Raw genomic sequence first — 21,536 nt, 5'->3', positions numbered from 1 at the left:
ATTGCTCCGGAAACTTGCAGTTAAACTTCCTGGAGCTCAAAGCTCACAGTGAAGTCGATGTTCTGAGTACCTGCAAAACCTGCCTGCCATCCTGTATTGGTATGACATAGAGGATAGGAAGTTGAAATAATTTCCCTCCTCCCATGCCAAATCATGACTTGGTGGCTCATCGATCTGCACTTACAGCAACAAACATGTGATCTTGTTTCTGGTTCTTCCTGTTGGAAGTCGTAATATTTTCCCATGTCTGAGTGGCTTTCTTCCAGCACACAGCTCAGAAAGTTTAGACAGTCGCTCCCAACCTCCTCAACTAACTAAGAGCAATCTGTGATTTTACATGTATCGTAAGTATTGGCGGTTCCAGAGCAAAAGCCATAAGATAAAGTCAGGATATATCTAACGAGAATGCGAGAAAGCCACAGCAGAGAAAAAGGTGCCGCGGTGTCAGGTGAACATCCAGAGCGTAGACACTCAGCTGCTGTCACCTCATTCTGTAAAGGATTAGTATTCCAAATATGTACATCATGTATAAGTTCACCGAGAGTCAGAGTACAAAACAACTGCACTACAATTCAGACAAAGAAGAATGCCGTCATTACAGGTGTCAAGTGCTGCCAGACAGCAAATAGTTGCGGTCACTTTTCTGTTTTGAAGTGCAAGGTGCAGCACTATCCTCCAGCTACTTCCAATCAACTTTCCACCAAGTACAATCTACACCTGCTGCCACGTATACATTTAAAATAATGGTGGGCGGCGGTGGCCAACACTCACCTTCCAGAAATCACCTCTAGTCTTGATTCCCGGATCAATATTTTGATCATTTTGTAACACCTTATGATACCCCCAGCCTCCAGGTTAAGAACAGCTGGATAAGGGCTTAAAATAACTGAGAGCAATCTTGTGCTTTAGTTTGCTCTGATTGATCGACCACCTCTCCAGTACGCGTCCGAGCTTGTCCAGGATACTTAATAAAATAATTGCGTAAACACACTAAACTAGCTGCTCTTTGACCCCGGGGTTTTTTTGGCCACAGCAGAAAAAGGGCAAGTGAACGAATAATTGACATGGATTAGGAAACAGCTGACAGTAATGTTGCAACACTATCATTTTCCTTTTATCTCTGTTTTTGGTCTTTACCAGTTACTGAGGGAAGTACCTGGCTCTTTAGCTGCTAAATGTCGCTTGGGGCATTTGGTGTGAGCTGGGAGAGTACAGAGGACGAGGTTTTACTGAAGCTGAAAACTAAGATTTGACAGCAGTGAACCAAAATAGTAAATGTGTGAAGAGCTATACATTTGGGTGAGGGTCATTAGTATGGGCCTTGACACTTTCTAGACACTTTAAACAGGCAAGAATATTCCATAAGACAACTTTAAAATGAAAAGGCACCCAGCCAAGCTTTACAATCACTGATAAAGCGAGTATATTTTTTCATTTGGGGAATCATTAGACCCCGTGATGTGTGTCGCTCCCGTGTCCCTCAATAGGACACTTTCAGCAGCATTTATATCACTGATTACACCCTCTTATTATATTCCCATTATGCCGCATTACGGGCTTCAGAGCTGCACAATGGTTCCTACATCCTGCCAGGTACGAACTGGTACACTGAGGCACACACCCAAACACACTCAGATACTGTCACCGACTCTCTATCGCACCACCTTTCTTCAACTCCTTTCACTTCTACCCTGATATGTCTTTTGTTCGATACCTGATATGAACCCCTCCAGCTCCTGTTTGGCAAAGGCAAAGGCCCACCCACTGGTTCAACCCTGCATTATGCTGCAACCACCTCTTCCCTGTTTTTTTTTTTTTTTTTTTTTTTAAACCTCAGTTCAGTTCAATCCAGCTGCACACAAGCCTCACTTTGGCTGTTTTATTACCAGCTCCAGTCTCGCTGCATCAATTTTCTAACCCTTGCTCCTGGCTTGGCCTTTGCCCCAGCTCTCCAGCGTTTTCCCTGTCTCCAGACCTTCAGGCCCTGGTCAGGCAGCCCTCCATCCCTCTCTGTCCTCGAGTTTTAGCCCCAAGGCTCAGCTCTGTCTATACTCATCCATAACCATACCACCCAGTCCAAGCTTGCAAGCAGTTTTTTAGGCTTGGCCTGCGAGAGCTAGTGTGTGTGTCACTCCCCTCCCCTAAGCACAGGTGGACTTGTAGGGAACGCTGCCAAATAGTTTTGGTTAGAGGGAGGGAGGGGTGTTGGCTGAGGCTGGTGGGTGTAGCAGTTTTTTGTTTTGTTGTGTTTCTTAGATAACCGTTTCATGGAACCGTACCTTTTCACTCCCCCAAATCACTGACACACCTTCAGAGCAAATTTGAGTCTCTATCTTGCCCGCTCTCACTTTCACAAGTCTACCAGTGCTGAGACAGTGCTGGGTTTCCTGAGAAGGAGTGAGTGCACGAGAGAGGAACTGAAATCAAAACTTCTCTTTTTAAAAGGTCAGTAACATCTTGTCTCTTTCATTCTGTCCTATTTCCTTTTTCTTTCTTTGTCACGCTAGTATTTCCTCTTCTCTAAAAAAAAAAAAAAAAGTCATAATGAGAGGTTTATATTTTCTCTCTGTTGTGAAAAAAGTTTCAAAGCATGCAAGCGCTGCCGGCTACCCACTGAGAAGCAGAATCTAACTAAAGGATGGCTGACCTTTTGTGCAACCAGGTTCCTCTGTGTTCCCAATTTAAGTTGTAAATCGCTTTTTTTATGATGGGGTACACAACACAGACAATAACGTCCAGAGGTACCTAGACACTTTCCTGTGTATATCTTGCAACAGATGTGAGCAAAGTGAAATCCTCCCTCTTCACATACCAGCCGCACGCTGAGGAGGAAGCAAGTGAAAGCATGACAAAGCTGGAACAGACTGAAAGACTGATATCACTTTTACTTGTTAATGTCAGAGCAGCTTGTTTAACTGCACGAGGATTTACTGCGCGTGACGTCTCGCTCCGTGTGATATTTTTCATTGCGAGCCGCGAACGCGAAGAAGCTGCGCATGTGATCGCACGATTAGGCTGAACACGATCTGAGCGGATGGCGACTCTTAATTGACAAGGTGGCAATGAGCTACAGAGGATAACATCTGTCCTCCAGGAATCAGTCAGCGATCATTTAACCTTATTCTCAACTTCGGTTTCTCTGCGCAACAGATGTGGGGGCAGGGATGTGACATTCAAAAATATATTTCCTGTGACTTCGCATCAGATAGGATGAATTACTGTTAACCTTTATGAGTATTATTAAAGGAAGATAATAAGTCTCGTCGGCTCATCTTTCAGAAATAGATGCTGGAATTTTCCACAGCGAAACCCGAGATATTATAATCGAGTGTCTTTCTAAGAATTTGCACTACATTTTCATATTAGTAAGACTGGCATTATCCTAACTGATGAAGCTCAATGTGCAAAGGCGCCTGCGATTACTGTACAGCTACAGCTTAATGCCAATGTGCTTGTGACTTTTCAGTTCCCAGGACTGATCTAAAAACAGTTGTGGTCTAACTCTAATTTGAACCACATTCTTATCATCTTCTTTATCAAGCACGTAGTTTGTTTCCGTTATGGGTAATATGCAAATGACTGAAAAACTAAAAACAAAAAAAACAGTATTTCCTAAATAGCACGTGAACATTGCACACTTTCTGGTTTGAAAGACTTTAAAGACTTTTATAGCAGCATGTAAATAACAGATGCGCTTTGGTGTGAAACCTTATCAGCTTCCATCATTAATTAAAAAAAAACACAAACCTATAGAGTTGTCTTCCTGTAGCAGTGGGGGTTAGATGGGGATAACATCATGTAGACAGTACCACACCTATTCTCGTCACACACCCTGACTACAGCCCTTCTGTCTGCCTCTTTTCCTCACCAGGATTATCTGAATTGAACCTGATCCTTGCTCGTCTTTTGTTACGAGACCTCTTTTAACGTCGGCGTGTTTAACAAACATTACCCGAGGCAGATTTTCATTTGCGTTCGTACAATCTCGCCTATAGCACTTGACGTGAAGCAAACATTCGAGTCGCTCTACAGAGGAAGCGACCGAGCGACTGCGTAATTCTGTGCGAAAGCATAAGTTCTCGACTGAGAGACTTGAGTGTCGTGGCTGAATGTGTCAAAGACGTGAGGATGTGGCTTCATAATAATTGCAAAATTATGCAATGTGTTCATTATGAGACTGACAGAGTGAATGAGTCCACACGCCTTCTTCCCACCTGACAGCGTGTGGGCATGCCCATGTAACAGCATTTACACTGAGCTACACAATTCAGTCTTAACCTCACATGACACAGAAGCCATCATGTTTTTCAAGTCTTTCTCAGGCGAAACCTGACCAGTAAATTAGATGCATGCCCTCAAAACCCCTCCACTCGTGTTTTCGTGTCAGCGCACATAATGCACGTATGTGTTTGTATGTCTACTATGGCGGAGAAGCCGTTTGTGTGTGCATGTGTGCGTGTCCGCCCTCCTCCGTAGGATCGAGGTCCAGGTTTTGTTGTGCAGAGTTGGGCTGGGTGAGTAAGCCGCCCCTCACAGATGAATAGAGGATGGGAGGAGGCTTGAAGAGGCTGCCGTGGGTGGGAGGCCCGAGCCCTGCCAAAAAAGCTCCTTCTGTGGGATTTGTGTACTTTTGCGTTCCTCACGAAACGCAGCGCCTGGCTAAAACGACAAAGCAGCCAGGGAGGCAGGCACTTGCACTCCCAGAGGTCGGCTCGATCGCACCCTCTCTGCTTTTTGAGCTTTCCAGTTACAATTTCCACCGTTCTCCACTTTTTTCCCTCCGGCCCCGCTGCTCCTTTTCATTTCTGGGGTTTTCTTCAATCTAATTACTGATTATTTGACACTCTAACTCTTTACCACCTCAAATCAAATAAGGTGGACTTAAGTTTTTTTGTAATACTGATAATTTGTTTACTTAATATTGCGCTTTGTGACAAGCCCTGCAAAAATTAGTCCACAAACAACTAGACTTCTGCCTTTGAGTGATATTTTCTAATAGCAAAAAAGAATATTACTTGCTTTAAACACAATATTTTTGATTTAATAGCTCACTAGTTTATTTAAACGTATACTATGAGTTCCTTACAGCGCCTTTATTACCTTTATAGTTACTAAATCACAGTGTAAATGTGTCTTGTGGTTGTTTTTGTATTCTTAGTAAGGTCAAAGTAATCATAGAAATATTTCTGTCATATATTCAACATCTGAAATGTCAGTGGCAGCCACAGTTTGTTAATGTGGTCGTGCAGAGAAACGTTTTACATACAAATTGTGGGTGTTTCCTGAATGTTACCTAGATAATACTAAATAGGTCCCCGTAACCACTGGCAACCCACCCAGCTTTAGCCGAGTGACAAGTAACAAAGAGACATGATTCTCGGCTTAGCGATGAGGCAAAATGATCAGCTAGTAAATTAGAAAATTAAAGCTCTGCTTTTCACCGTAGAGCACAGTTGCAAAGGCGTTGCAGGAAACATATAGACCCGAATGTCATTCAGCGTCAGGGAGTTAGATGAAGAAAAGAAGAAAGGGAAAAAAAAAAAAGAGCATGATTTCATAATGTCTAAAAGAAAGATCTGGGTTGAATAAGTGGGTCCACCCACCTGTGTGTGAGAGGCAGTGAGAGAGAAAGCAGGGCTGGATGGCAGTTTTAGAGACATGAGTGTGTGGGTTAGGCTAGCTGGCCTGCTTATGCTATCTAATCACTGGGAGAGAAAGGAGAGCAGCATGCCTTGATCCACCCACCCACCCCAGACAAACAGCAGTTAGCCTGCTAAGTACTATATGTGGTCGCCTGCAGCTCTAGGTTGTACATGGGGGAACGGAGATAAAATGTGACAGAGTCTGCAGGTAACAGACATTCAGCACAATTATGTCTCATTCTGAGCAGGGGAGAAAGAGAGATGTGTCAATTTGGAAGCCACTATGGGTCAATTGCATATGAGAGAGTGTGTGAGTGTACGTCACGCTCGGTGTATGTCAGCGGCGAACTTGTTGGCTATAATTCAGCAGGTTTCATGTAGAAGTAAAACTAATGAGAGCTCACCAAATTAGCTAAATTTGTTTTAACCAATGACAGTTAATAAACGTCGTCTTGGAGCTAATGTGAACTAATTTATATTATGTTAAATTCCCTGCTTCTCTTTTGTCATTTGTATCACAGGCAGCTTAGTTACCTGTGTGATACCTGAGTGGGTGGGATGAGATTGGTCCAAAAATAGCTGACCTACACATCACACTTGTGTATTTCTGAGTGTGGTTCAATGAGGTCCGCAACCTCGTGCGCGCGCGCGTGTGTGTGTGTGTGTATGCATGTGTGTGTCATGACAGGCATCTGTCTCCCCTGCCCTGCAGCCTGACTGGTTTTAATTAGGAGGTGCCAGAGTGCCCGAGGGCTCTCCTGCTGACACACACACACGTACACACACACACACACCACACACAAACATGCATACTCACACACACACACACACCCACACTACCCGAGGGCAGACAGAGGCTGTCCCACCAAGGCTGGCCTCCTTCTCGTTATCACCATAAGGAGTTGTCCTCATTCACCTGACGACCCTCACAACACGCACACACGCTCACACACAAACACAGACACAAAGCCGATCAGATGAACACAACACTGAAATGCATTGTGAAGTCGTTCTGATTTCTTGTATATTTAGTTTGCAGTTTCAGGCCCAGAATAAATATTTTAGTGAAGGCAGGAAAATATAAGAAAAACATAAAGAATAGTAATGTTTGTCTTCAAGAAATCAATCTAGCCAGTCGAGTCCACTTCACACACAACAATGGGTTCATTCTACTTGTTACGGCCACCTGTACAATACTGTAACTCTCTCTCAGCACTCGCAGCTCTAAATATGCAGCTTGTGTACTTTACCTCCCTTCTGGCAAAGCTTCCAATACTGATTAGGTTGTTTGAAAAGAAGTCAGAACAGGAGAAAGTTAAAGCACAAACAGACAAGTCAGCAGAAAGGCAACGCCCTCACCTCACTCACCCGAATGGCATGCTCCAAGGTGAGTTCTAATGACCCCAGCGCAATGACAGATGGGTGTGTGTCTCTTTTGTCTATGCCTTAGCGAGGCAGAGTGTACAGTGGGTTTGTACACCTCCCTTTGCGTTTATAAGCAACACGGCCTCTGTGAGTGCCGTCTCCGTCCTTGGACTTCAGGAGGCAGGGGCGCAGACCTGGGAGGCTGCTGCTATGCCCTATCTCTGGACTGTGTGGGGGATGATCGCCTCCCTTTCCTGCTTCTCTCCCACACCAAGCCACACCTGGCCTCCAAGACTCCGGGGTAAAGGGCACAAGTCAGGCCGGTTGTGTTTGCTTCTATTAATCCTGGGAAGGTCTGCTAAGCACTCCCCTGAACTTGATTTCTATGTTGTTTTACCACTGCTACATTTTCAACATGTAGGGCCGGCCAGTTTGTTGAAAGTTGCCAGACAACTTTGACGAAAGTCGTAAGTTTGATGATTAAACTGCTGAAGAAACTCCTTTCTGTTGCCTCAAGTCACAAACTTGACAAATCTTCTGCTCTGACATCTCTATCAGGATCACTGAAATATAATACACAACCTATGCACCAGCCTGACAAGCACCTCCCTAGAAAGACAACTTCACCTCACTGCGACAGACCACAACCACTGTCACTGATCCAAAGCGCATTTCCTTGTCCACGTCCACTGCCTCAGTCAGTTCAGTGGTCATACACACCATCTACTCATATCACACAGCCAACTATAGTTTTTGCAGTACAGAACAATGCCGATATACCGGTGCAAAGTATAGCCTTGCCTACTGCCGAAGAGGTAGGCTATGCAAAGCCAAATGTAAGACAAAGGGGATATCAAAATAAGGGAATTTGAATAGATATGTGTGCAGAAAAGAGGTATATTGACGCAGCATCACTGGGGTTGCTGTTTGTCAAACAAGTCAGACAGTCTGGGATCCCACAATAGGGCTTTCTAGAGTAAGTAGCCATGGAAAATAATAGTAACAGCATTAGGTTGGTAGGTCTTACCCTTAATGCAAGTCTGTGAATGTCCTTTTGTTCAACTGACACATACAAATTGGTGCTCTATGATATGTGGCTGTAGTGCTGCTACAAGACAGCCTGAGATATTCTGACGAGGTCTTCTTAGACACACTGAAAGGGACTATTTTAGCTCAGATTCAAGCTATTTGCTTCTGTTGCAAATCTGCTTGCCGTGTTTATGATACTGTACAGTAAGACAAGCTGACAACAGTGTCAAAGTCTTCATGATGTCAACTTTATGTAATGATTCTTCACACCCCATCCCCCCTCCAACGTGCCAATCTGGTGCCCTGGTACGTGTCTCTTGCTGGGAGCAGCAGGTGGCAGTAAACAGGTACGCCGAGCCACCAGTCCGACAGACAGACAGACAAAACAGATGACTCTTACTCAGCCCCTTGAATCCTCAAGTCTTCTAACTGTGAGCGGCAAGACTCGCTGCTTCTTGTTGTCTGCACCCTCCACGCTCGAAGGGATGGAGGGGACGAAAAGCAATCGATATTGAAAAAAGAAATATAAATCACTAAAACACAGATATTCTTTTAGGTTTTAAAACAACAATAAGCTTTAAAAATCTTTCTTCTCATGCAATCTATGAAACTCTTGCAAGCATGGTCATGGTATAAATCTGTCTTGCAGCATTCCTACCTAGTGTGACTAAATAAAATTGCATTTTCATCGCAAAACCAAGTGTATTACACACACACACCCGCATATATCAGCACCATTCGATGACGGGTTTCCGTCAGTTTAGCACACAACAGTTTGCAGTTCAAAAGCCTGCAGCTTTACCAAGTTTAGAACAAAGCAGGTACCACTTACGGTGTGTGTTGCTATGGTGGTGGCAACGTGTTTAGAACAGATAGCTGATCTTATAGAACGGCAAACGTTGTTTTTCTGGCCGTCTGGCTGGCCTGCTAGCAGTTAGTGGCTAACCTTGTTTATATATACTAGATGCCAATGTGAGCTGGCCTCAGCTCTCACCCTGTACAAAACAGTGTAAACCACCATGGGCATGGGCTGTGGTTTGCTTCAGTCCATGTTTTCCCCAGGGGGAAGTGGGCATAGCAGTCTGATGTACACTCTGATGTTGACTTGTTTGTGGAGGTTAACTTGACACAATTTGATCACAGCATGATTGTCGGTTGTGATAAATGGATGGTTAGACATATTTCAATAGATTTTAAGTTCCAGTAACCACCAAGGAAACAGTGGCTCAATGCATATTCTACCTTTAGAAATCAAAAACTGGCAGGGGAGTTTATTCAGTTTAGTTTTATTGTCTACTTTAAATGTTTTGCTCTCAATTTACTTTGACAAAGTAGCTGTAAAGTGCAAAATACAGACAGCAAAACCTAAATGAAAAAAAGGGGCGGGGTTTAGTTACGTCATACAGTTAAACCCAATGGCCGTTTAGATCCTGTTAATGTGCTATATCATAACATTTGGCTTGTCTGTGACAGCAAAGGAAACTCGGGTTCTCCCCTTTTCTTTTTCTACTTCAAGTTCTCACTGACACAATCACACACAACATAGGAAGCAGCCTAATGAGTTAATAAGTCATTCTTCCAGTTTTCTTGCCGTGAACTTCTTCTTTCTTGACGTTGAACATGTCCTCAAATTTCCTTCTAAACTGATTTCCTCTCCTCTATTGAACCCTATAGCTAATGACTTATTTCTACACCTTTCTACACAAACTTCCTCCTCCTCTCCACAGACTGAGGTGGTGGTGTGCTCACCAACTGTTACCCGGCGCTTTCTGACTCAAAACAGGAATCTAACGTTGGCCTTATGCTCCTCTCAAGCTGGTTTTTGAAACCTTGGTTTAAATAACGGTTCAACAAGGACGAAAATAAGTCCATACGCAGCTGCTTGTGATACTTTCATTGTGGTTGAATCATGTCTGAGATGTAGAGGTAATATTTCCTCTCAGATTAACACCATTGATTGAATCGTGCAATGTTACTGGGTTCCCATACCAGAGTGGGTTGTTTTATTGTGTTTTTGAATAATTAGTCTATTGTGGTTTTTATGGGGGTTACATGTGCTCCTCGCTGTCTTTCTCTGAATCACAGAAGTCTCAATGCTTTCTTTAATGTCACTGTTATGACAAAACCTACTTCTGGGTGAGGTGGCATTTAAAACAGAGAATAGCAGTGCTCAATTTAAAACAGGTGTAAACTGAAACTAAGTGTCTTTAAGTTGCTGTTTGTGCTTACGTACATCTCGCCATCTCAGCTTGAGACTAACCAACGGAGGTGCACAAAGCAGTTTTCCAACTCTCTTTCCCTCTCTTTCTCCTTTCTTTTTTTACCCTCCCTCGGTCTCCCCAAACAACCCCTTCGAGTTTCTTTGCCCCGGTCCCTTTATACCAAAATCCACTCGAACACAACTAAAAATTCATTTTGTCTGACCTAAATCAGAGGGTGTCTGCGCCATGGGCTTATTACACACTGCGCTTAAACTTGTGTTGTGGAGGAGGATGGGGTATTATTATCTTCCAGCTACCCACCCTGCTATAAAAACTAGTGGTGCGACATCTCCACAGCGCAGTGCTGCTGCCCTCCCTCCCTTCCTCTCACTCTCTCGCTCGTCCTACATGAGCTACACACAACAGTGAGCCTGACTCTAAACTCCACACTAGCCACTCAGCTACACAGACAGACCCAAGAATCACACTCTGCTCGCCTCTGTTGCGCTGCTTTGCTTCTCTCCATTGGATATTCTACTCTGTTGTTTTTTTTTTCTTTTTAATTTTTGTGAATGGGAATCAGTGCCCAGTGTGAGGAGCTTGTGAATGGACTGACTGCTTGCCTGCCTGACTGACTGACAGACGAGCAAAGAGAGCGGTAGCTGTGTTTCAATTAAAGACAGCGATGCTGAGAGGTCAAGCGGGGAGCAACAGAGCCGCGAAGTAGTCTGGAAATACAGACACGTGAGGCGAATCGAGAAACTAAAGGCACGGTAGGTGACGGCTGCTGAATGCTGTGGAATGCTGGAGAGCGTATCAAGACATGTGTAAATTTATGTGGATGCCAGACTTGTGGAGCATGCACAAGGGTGTGTGTCTATAGATCTGTAATAGTTCGTATACCAGTGTTACAGAATGTGTGTAACTGTGAACAGGCTGGCACTTGTGTGTTATGTTACAGCATGCACATGTGCATCAGTTGTGTTCATACGAGTGTTGTAGCCCTGCGCGTTAAGACCACAAAGGCCCAACAAGGTGCAAACAGGTCAATAAAATCACTTAATGACGCACATCGTTATTTAGGCTGAGGTGTAAATATTGTGCAATAAAATTCTGAGAATAGACTGAGCATTTATAGCATCACGGCACAGTTTGGAAATGTTAACCATAGTAGTTTCAGTGGACTTAAGTGTGTGTTTTGTCTCCAGGGCTAATTACACATTTCAGTTTCCATATCTATAACGACGTTACCCTTTAAATCCAAAACAAATGCTCAGGTAATTCATAAAGTTAACAGGGATGTTTGGGAGCGTGGACAAAAATAAGAACATGTTATGGATTTGAGGCTGAGCTGTAAATTATTGTTTGCCACCCGTCCGCTTATAGACATCTTACCTCATGTAGTTACGAAAAGCAATGACCAGTATTACTATTAGAACTGTTTGCCAGCTGTTGTTTTCATTTGAGTCTCAACTTTTGTTTTTAGTCACTAATTTCTTGACAGAGCAGAAAAACTGCATAGATAAAAACGCAAAATAAAGGCTGGTGTTGCAGATGTTGGAACATGTGTTAAGTCACAATAAAGTTTGGAGAACTTTGTGAGAAATTTTCAGAAAGGTTGTGTTTGCTTAAATCAGTAACGCAACTGTGATATCTCGTCACATCCCGTCAGTTTAAACTACACCTCCAAGCTTGCCATAAAGGCTTAAAAAATACACGTTTATTAAAGTAGATCATTGTACCACAAATACAAATACAGATGAAAAATGTAAAAGTATATTATATTAACGTTCCTTATTCATAAAATTATATCATTTTCATTTTATATTGTGCCCATCGTCCCACTATCTTCTTATCGCTTTGGGGGCTAACAGTCTACAGGCAACAATCTTTATCACTGAACTGATATTCATCAGTGAATCATAAACTTTCGTTTACTTTTTGGGGGGGAGGATGGTAATGGCGTATAGCTGTGGGCCCCCCCCTTAAGGCTCGAGAGATGACATTTCGCTTTTAGGAGGCGAGTAAAAGTGACCTTGAGCCAGATCCGGTGTTAACTTCTGATTATTTAAGTCGATCGAATGTCTGAAAATGTCTGAAAAATACTAATTATATATTAATTGAAGCCATGGTCATCTTTTTTTGAAATTACTAAGCGAACAATGAAATATAACAGTTCATTTTTCTAGCAGGATTTTCTGTGACCAATCACAGTTCAGGATTGTTAAATGACATAAATTTTAGATTGACGTTTAGTCTGTATTTATAACAAAATTGTCCACGACAACACACTTAATTCCTTAAACCCTTAAAAAAAATGGGTAATTTCCTCATAAATAATTGCCAGGCGATCCTCAACTTTTACGCGAAACTAAATGCTCAAATGTGGCCCTGACATTTCATCATTATTGTACAGTAAAATACACAACCCGTGTTGTGCAACTGGCATCATATGCCTCCCTCACCTGCTGTAATTGACAGCAATTAAAATAGAGTGTAAAAAGTCTCCCTATGCGGCCTAAAGGCTCCAAACAATTGACTCTAAAACACTAACCAAGGAAGTGTCTACTCGAGAAACAGGTGCACTGGTGTTTCACTGGTGATAATGGACTAGTTTACACACTAGGTCAAATGAATGTCTTCTCCTAATAAGCGGGTGAATTTTGGCTGTCAATACTGTAAATTATTGGCTGTGCAATTGTCCGCCTGTGACAGTTGTTTAGCAGGTGTTTGCTATGGGCAGTTGGTGACAGGGGTAAACTCTGGCTGCTGGTGATTTAGCATGTGGGTCAGGTGGATGCACTGGCCTGACAGGGATAAACTAGGCTTTGGGTGTTGCAGCTTAGAGGCCAAATGAGTGTCTGCCCGTGACAAGGGTTGAGATGGACATTAGCTGCTGATTTGTGGCCTGGGCGGTCAGGGCTGGGGACAAGTTAGCCACTCTACTCTGGGCATAATGATGATACAGCCGGACAGAGAGAGGGAGAGGAGGAGGAGGAGGAGGAGGAGCAGGAGGAGGAGGACGAGGAGAATGATTAGGAGGAGGTGGTGGTCAGCGCTCGGAAAGCAGATGAAGTTCTTGGGAGAAAGACGACAGTGAATGGAGGTGACACATAATCTGGGGTGGGAGTGCTGAGTTGAAAGTGTTAGTGACTAAGTGAAGCATGAGAGGAGACGTGGTCAGTACAGGAAGGTGGAAAGAGAGAGACAGACTGAACGGCCTTTATTAGAGGTCAGTTTAATAAATTAGTTGATGCTGAACAGTTTTCACATACGGAACTAAATCTCCTGCTAAGCAGTGATGAGTTTGTCATGGAAATCGGTGCCACCGCCGAGTACAAAACACGACTTTTACTATTAACACATTGAAAAATCGTGTCAACATGTTGTTGAAAGCTGACTGAGTCTATGTACTGAGTCAATTTTCATACTAAAAAGTTTGACTCTATGGGAAAAGAAGCTGTATTATGACCCAAATGACTTATATAGTAATTATCAGTGCCCTTTTTCAAGGCGTCCCGCCCTGGTTGCTCCGGTGGGTGGGTGGGGTGTGTGTGTGTTAAGGGTTAAGACTGTTTGGCTGATGAAATGTCGCTCCAGGACCTTGTGGTGGGAAAGCTGTGCCCTCCTCCCCTCCCTGTCTATGTGGCACATCCTCCTTAGATCCTCTCCACATTGTAATTAAGGGCCGGCCGCTAAGAGTTAGTGCTAGCTAGTGGCAGGCAAACAGTGGGAACAGAGGGGAGTGGTGCTCACTGGGGCACCAGGCGAACAAACAGCAACAGCAGCACGTGTCCCATAGTTCCAGGAGTGGGTGGGATGGATCGAGAGCAAACGAATGACAGCGGGTTCGCCAAGCCCTCCCAGTCAGACTCTTTTTCTCTCCCTCTTATCCACTCAGTGTTGTTCCAAGCTCTGCACTATTGTTTGCCTTGGCAGGCTGTTACAGGGAGGGGCCCCTCTGCTGGTGTTTGTGCAACCTGTTAGGGAACTTTTAGGGCCATCTGATCTCTCCCTCGCTCTCTCACTGGAGATTCTCTCACCTTTTACCCAGGCTATTACTTTTGTGGATCTTAAAATATAATTCGCTCTTTGTAATGTGCAAAGTTTGAACATGTCGCGCGTTACGCAAGGTTACAGCACGAGATTTGCACTTGCACCGTAAGATGCAGACAGGATTCGTGCACCATTTCGGGGCTGCTTTTTTTTTTTTGAACATATCACCAGTTTGTCTGGTCACTGTAACGCTCTCTTTCCCATCGAGCTAGGTGCATGGGTCTGTGGCCCTATAGCACCACCCCCTCTATAGACATTTTAATTATGTCCACACTGTATCAATGGCACGAACATAGCAACAGTTACCTAGCAACAAGATCGACAAGAATAAACTACATGTAAGATTGGTACCCAAGTTATATACCTGGAGGTGAACTAAGGGATTTTCTGAAACTGTTTTTATTTATTTTTTTTATCCTGCTCTGGTATTATTCTCTGCAGCAAGGACAAGAAAGCGACACACACTGATGCATGTGTGTGTGTGTGGCTTTAACGCCGGCCCATTTAGAGCCAGTCAACAATGCAGTTGTGGTGTGTGGGGCTGCTTCAAAGTATTTATCTACACATGCCTCCAGTGACCACCAAGTGTGGACGGCTAAGTTTAAGCTCTATTCATAGATGTGAATGAATGAGCACCCTGCCAGAGGAAGTTTTATCACCGTAACTGCAAACAACAGCACAGTGAATCAACAGGTAGGAGCTCAGGCAGCAGGGGGAATGGAAAAGTTGAGAAAACAGCAAAGTGAAAAGGCGATTGTGTGCGCGCATTGAGACAGTATCTCCTGTATCAGGCTGCTAGTCACCGAGCTGTGAATCAAATGAGTGAGGATAAACTGCAAGTAAGCGTTTTGACAGGATACAGTATCTAGTGTACAATCTGACCTCTTTTGTCGTTGTCTTCACTTCTCACCACATCCCAATCACACTGTATTGTTCAGTTGAAGGTATCAGTTTGCGTCAAATCTGGTGGGGAGACAGAGGAGAGGGATGGACATCAAGAACATTATCACGAAAAACTCGCACGCACTTATTCTTCCACCTCACAAAGTGTCAAACCGAAAAACAATAATTGAAAAATTCAAACCCCGTTTTATGCTTTATCAAGATGATGGGTTTCCCAAACTCACACAGTTGCGACACGTCTCTACAAGAAATCGTGATAACACATTCAAGAATAAATATTACCCGACGCGATGTTTGCACAAAATGAGACATGCTGTATTTACCACTTGTTGCCTTTGCTGCACAGATGGCACACAAACAAGCATGCCTACAGTATATTTTAATAAAGCTAGACTGTCACTCATTGTTCAGCAGAGAGCCTTAGGCAGCTATGAATGCTTTTGTTTTTTTTGGAAAACCATTCATCACATGAATGGATGCCTCTTGTCATCGGTGACACTTCATTTCAAACAGAGGTGCAGGTGTTAGCTGAGCTGCTGCTGCTGCACTCTTTAAATCAGCGTTCCAGATCCTGTTCCATTATTTGCTTAAACGTGGCCTCCTCATCACCTGAGGAATCCCTGCTGCAGATTCAACTTGCTGCTGTAACAGCCTTGTGAAGGTTTACAAGAAAGACCCCTCCGCTCGCCGAGGGAGCAAGGAACACGCCTCTTTAGTCACAGCTACAGGAAATGTGACCAGTCATCAAATGCCAACAGGAAATCAAACACCACGCTGAAATTAATCACTGCTTAATATGTTTGTGTTACACGTATGCATATGAGTGTGTGTTGTTTTTCTGATTGAAGAAGGTTATTTAATTGAATCATTTTGAAGGTTTATTTTCCAAGTAGTTTAATATCCATTTAAGACCGTTCGGTTTATTTCCTTATAAATGTGTTCAAAAGAAACCTGAGTATAATTACAAATTTTACAAAAACTTTACAGTTGATCATTAATTTTATTTTATATTACCACTTATTATTTTATGTACAAAATGGGCAGAATGAATGAATGAGAATTAAAAAATTTTTTTTTACTCTATTGCGATTTTTAAAAGTGTAATTAAAAGTAAAGTTTTGGTTATGGATAAAAGGATATTTTGTGGGTCATTCATTCAGAATCATTTTTCAGTTTGATCTTTTTATTTACTGTCATTGTCTTATCTCCAGTCAGCAGAGGCAGAGAGAGGAGAATGGTTCATCACAGAGAAGAGGACTTGATTGGGATTCCCTTCCCAAACCACAGCAGCGACGTCCTCTGCAGCCTCAATGAGCAGCGTCGTGACGGGCTGCTCTGCGATGTCATCCTCATCGTGCGCGACCAGGAGTACCGCACCCACCGCTCTGTCCTGGCCGCCTGCAGCCAGTACTTCAAGAAGCTCTTCACTGTGGCCACCACTGACGGTGGAGATCACCATCACACTGCGGCCGTGTACGAAATTGACTTTGTAGCTCCGGAGTCGCTCACTGCTATCCTGGAGTTTGCCTACACTTCCACTCTGACGGTTACGGCGTCCAACGTCAAAGAGATCCTGAACGCAGCTCAGATGCTGGAGATTCCCTGCATCATTAACGTTTGTATGGAGATCATGGACAGTGGGGACGGCGATGGAGGAGGAGGAGGAGGTGGTGGAGGAGGGAGAGAGGAGGAAGGAGAAGAAGATGAAGAGGAAGAGGAGGAAGATGAGGAGGAGGAAGAAGAAGAGGAGGATGAAGAGGAGGATGTGGGCTCGAGGAAAGATGAGCAAGAGGAAGAGGAGGACAACGTCAGCGAGAGGTCACTGCAGTCGTCAGAGAGCAGGGGAGAGCAGACGCCTCCGGGGACGGAGGATTCACCACCTCCGAGCACCTCCACGTACCAGCAACGGTTTGAGCTGCACAGAGAGTCGTCCCAGTCACAGTCTCCAGACACCATGAGAGGAAAACAGGTACAGTTGATGCACATTTTGCTGTTTATGTTCCTAATGTTGTGATTTCAGAGCAGAGAAAGCTTTAAATGAGCAATAATAATTGTGCGGTCTTGTGTTGCAGGAGAGTATGGAGAGTCGGGCTCTGAAGGACTTTTCCATTGAGTCCCTTCTCCAGGAAGGGCTGTACCCCCGCATGTCGACACTGGACAGGAGGGCCAACTTCTCTCCTCTCCTGCCGGGCTTCTACCCCTCCATGTGGGCTGCTGAGTTCCCTGCCTTCCCCCAGCAGCTCCTGGACCCCAGCCACCATCAGCATCCCCACGCAGGAGCCTCACCACAAACCAGGCTCCCTCACACCTTCCCTGCTGCTGCACCACTTGAGGCCTCCAGGCCTCTCGATCTCGCTGTGAAAAGACAGATCATCAAGGAGGAGATGAAAGACGAAGTCCCGTCCGGCCTGCTCCAAGGCGACTTCTTGAAAGAGTTGGTCAGCTCAGGCTTGGGCAGCGCTATCAACGCTGGTTCGGTGCCGTCAGAAAGTCACACACTGGGTCCGATTAAGGATGAGGCAGACTTCCGGTCGTACCTGAGCTTCTTAAGCTCAGCGTCCCACTTGGGGGCGCTGTTCCCTCCCTGGCAGCTGGAAGAAGAGAGGAAGATGAAGCCCAAAGCGTCGCAGCAGTGTCCAATCTGCAACAAGATCATTCAAGGAGCTGGGAAACTGCCACGACACATGAGGACACACACAGGAGAGAAACCATACATGTGCACTATCTGTGAAGTACGATTCACTAGGTATGAGAAACAGCCCTACTTAACATGAGTGTTTAATGCTAACAGATCACACAGAGATTATCTTGAGATCTTCTTCTTCTGCCTACAAAGCATAAGTCTTGAAAAACAGCAGGGTTAACGGAAAAGTACCCCATGCTCTTTTGATTGAGGTTAATGTGTATTCACCTCATCTGAATACCAAAGCGTTAAAAGTGGAAAGCCCCCTCCGCTGGTTTCTTTGCAGTAGTGGTATCGCACTTACCTACATCCTCCTACTGGCATATTTTCCACCTGTATTTTAGAGCAAAACATTAATGCTGACATTGAAAACTAATCCTTGTTTCTGTTTTTTACGATCAGTCAAGATCTAAAAGGTCAAAGAAATGCAGTGTTGTAATGTGTTAAACGTTTTTAACCACAACATAATTTCTGAATACGTGTTTTTTTTTTTTTTTTTTTTTACCAGACAAGACAAACTGAAGATCCACATGCGGAAGCACACAGGTGAGCGCCCTTACATCTGTCTTCACTGCAACTCCAAGTTTGTCCACAACTACGACCTGAAGAACCACCTGCGTATTCACACGGGCGTTCGTCCTTACCAGTGTGAGCACTGCTACAAAAGTTTCACACGGTCCGACCACCTACATCGACACATCAAGAGGCAGAGTTGCCGCATCTCCCGCCCCCGGCGAGGTCGAAAGCCAGCTGCTTGGAGGTCCACACCTACCAGCAACTTCCTGTGCCCCCCCAATGCTGCGAGCAATCGTTTTGAAGAGAACGGGTTAAGCCCTGCATACCAGGGGGTCAAGAGTCACGGACTTGGGGAGTTGCTCGGCCTCAGCAACAGGGGTCTGGGATTTAAGAGCGTGGACGGTGCAGGCAGGGAGAGCAGGGAGGAACGGCGAGCAGAGGGGAAGCATGCTGCAGAGGAGGAGAAAGGAGGAGCAGGGAGGCAGAGGGGAGTGTTTGCCTTCGCCCTGGCTGGAGAAGAAGTGCTTACCCACTCTCCATTTTATGGTGCGACCTCTGACCCCTGGACCATGAGACTAGACCGTGCTCCACCCATTCCCGAACCAGCCAAATGAACTCTGGTCTGTAGGAGACAAAAATAAAAGACAAGAAAATCTCTTTAATCTCTGTGTCTGTTCTGATCCAGGAAGCTAATGCACCTTTTTATAAAGTGAAACCGTGATATCAATGAACATTTTGAAGCCTGCTGATGTGGCAGTGGTAAGGCAGACATTTTTTTTTTTTTTTTTTTTTTTTTTTGAAAACACAATCCAGTTAAATAATTTAACTAAGCAATTGTTTCAGCGCTTTGAATGTTTACAAGTACTTTCATGGCATTTAAGATAAACAAACTGCTAGTGAGGAAAACATATCAGAATGTTGTTTTAGGTATTATTTATCGTCAAGGCTGTTTAAAAATGACATTCCTTAAAAAATTCTGGTAGAAGTAAAAAATAAAAAAAAATTTCATATGCAAGAAGCCTCACATTAAGACTTTAAATTCGTTGGAATCAGTGACTATGGTGAATGTAAGACACATCATTACATGTAGAACAACAATAATAATAATAATCTGGATATAATGAAGACAAATATAATCCAATTTGAAACTGTACTTTATGTTTTAATTTTCCAAAACAAAGGGAACCCACTTGAAATCCAGTTTTGGATATTTGATAATGTGTTATCATCTTTCCACTGCCTTGTTCTGATCTAAGCTCCTCGTCTGCACTATTGTACATAGACACAAACTTTTGGCCGTGGTGTTGTTAATTACGGTTCTGTTGCTGATCATGTACAAAAAAAAAAGAAAAACAACACACACATTTATATATATATATATATATATTGATCTTAAAAGACTTCCATCCAAAGATGTGTTCTTTAATATTTCTCAGACTTGAATAAGACTTTGTTTTAATGTTTATGAATATGTGTCTTCAGAGGATGTATATTTCTGACTAATCAACGGCCGCTTTAGCTACACAGTAAGCTTGTGTTTTTTTTTGTTTTTTTTGTTTTTTCTGCTGCAACGAATCCAATGGGTTTTGGCCCCATTTTTCATATATGTCCGTCTCTTGTGTACAAAGAAGTTCAAAAAATTATTTGAATTGAAATTGGAAAGTATTTTCTTGCTATTTATGCGTATTTAAAATGAATGAGCCTTGGCTATATTTTGCAAATCTGTTTTATAAAGACACTAAATGTTGAACTTTGCTCTTGTCTGGGAGTATAATTTTTGTGTATGTATGTGTGTGTGTGTGTTTGTGTTGTGTTGTGTTGATAGTGTGGACATTTTTGGAAAGTGGAGATATATTGGTCTCACCTCTGTTCTTTAAAGGACTGTGTGTGGTTTTAAATTTAGGACTAGGATAGAGTTTAGGCCAAAGTGAAAGTTAGAGGTTAGTCGTGCAGTTATGGTGGTTAAGGTTAAGAGAGAACACCGCAGATAAATAGATACTGTAAGTGGTGAGTAAGAAGATCTACTTTATTTTCCGGGAGATATTTTAGTGCAAAAACATACAATCAACATATTATAAGCCAAAGAAGCACTAGGATTTAAAGGTACCTCACAGAAAACGGAATTTTAAAATAAGACCTTGCTTAATTATAGCTTATTTAATCAATAATGTTAAAAGACATGCACTTAAAAATATGGCAGCAGCTTGAGCGTCGTAGAAGATTGTGATCATGGAGCTACACAATAATTTAAATGTCTATATCAGCATGAAAGGGTTGGTGAAATCAGTTTAACACAATAAACCAAGTCTATAATCTACTGTCTCTATAGTACTATATTATTCACACCCACACAAACAACACAACAAAGCTCCTCAGCTGGAGGATTACAGGTAGGCAGCGTTGGCTGTGATCTTGGGTCACACAACAGCTGCTATTCCTGCTGAAGTCAGTCATACTTCTGAGTCACAAATAGTGTATCGGAAATATTTTGGTCTTTAATGAGACTGAGATTCCACTCCTTACAACGCAAGGAAATTAGAATAAAAACAAAACCACCACAGATAATCCTACAAGCTCAATAAACAATAAATTATTAAAGATGAATCCAGTTTGCTCTTTCATATCCATTTTACGGCACGTCCAGCTCACCTTTAATCATAATATTTGTGAAATACACCTAAAATAAACCTGAAATGACAATTAAATAATTACGTACTGAAGCTGAATAATGCACATAACATCACATAAATAATGTTTCAATTAACTGTTCTATAAATAGATTTAAAAAAGATAGATTAACGGATCAGTTAATAATTCCCGTCTGATCAAATATACCTTTTGCATTTTACCAGATTGTCATATATAAACATATTTACACAGATAACTAGCAAAGGTATAGTATATTGTTATTGTTACTGAATGTGCTGAGACTTCCTGCAAGTCGAAAGAACCGTGTATTCCCTGCAATTTGGAAACAACACTCAACTTGTTTTCTCTCAAAAGCCTTTTCACCTCTTCATGTGCTAATTCCACTGGTGGCACCTCACACAGTACAGTGCTCTTCTGTTTCTTTGCCCTGACCTCTAGTGGAAAACAACAAGTACTGTACTCACGCATGTATTTCCTAATATTAAAAGAATA

The 21,536-nt window shown here is 43.1% G+C and overlaps 1 protein-coding gene across 2 annotated transcripts; it reads left to right on the top strand.

Moving 5' to 3' along the window:
• Positions 1-2,367: 2,367 nt before the first annotated feature.
• On the top strand, positions 2,368-20,150 carry zbtb7c (zinc finger and BTB domain containing 7C). Of its 2 annotated transcripts, none has more exons than XM_084572511.1 (4): positions 2,368-2,445; positions 16,408-17,165; positions 17,269-17,942; positions 18,388-20,150. In XM_084572511.1, the coding sequence occupies exons 2-4, from the start codon at positions 16,431-16,433 to the stop codon at positions 19,007-19,009; spliced, it is 2,031 nt and encodes a 676-aa protein (XP_084428637.1). In that variant the 5' UTR covers positions 2,368-2,445; positions 16,408-16,430; the 3' UTR covers positions 19,010-20,150. The 2 variants fall into 2 exon arrangements, with proteins under 2 accessions (XP_084428637.1, XP_084428638.1); XM_084572512.1 differs by lacking the exon at positions 2,368-2,445 and adding an exon at positions 10,417-11,010.
• The last annotated feature ends 1,386 nt before the right edge of the window (positions 20,151-21,536 follow it).

This window comes from Chelon labrosus (genome assembly GCF_963514085.1).
Source record: "Chelon labrosus genome assembly, chromosome: 22".
Taxonomy (NCBI): Eukaryota; Metazoa; Chordata; class Actinopteri; order Mugiliformes; family Mugilidae; genus Chelon; species Chelon labrosus.
This window is presented reverse-complemented; position numbering and strand designations above follow the sequence as displayed.

What these genes read in the sequence shown, in the direction of transcription:
- zbtb7c (XM_084572511.1), top strand. Translation starts at nt 16,431, where the DNA reads ATGGTTCATCACAGAGAAGAGGACTTGATTGGGATTCCCTTCCCAAAC. An exon ending in ACACCATGAGAGGAAAACAG is followed by an intron (nt 17,166 to 17,268) that starts GTACAGTTGATG and finishes CTTGTGTTGCAG; the next exon opens with GAGAGTATGGAGAGTCGGGC. An exon ending in TGTGAAGTACGATTCACTAG is followed by an intron (nt 17,943 to 18,387) that starts GTATGAGAAACA and finishes TTTTTTTACCAG; the next exon opens with ACAAGACAAACTGAAGATCC.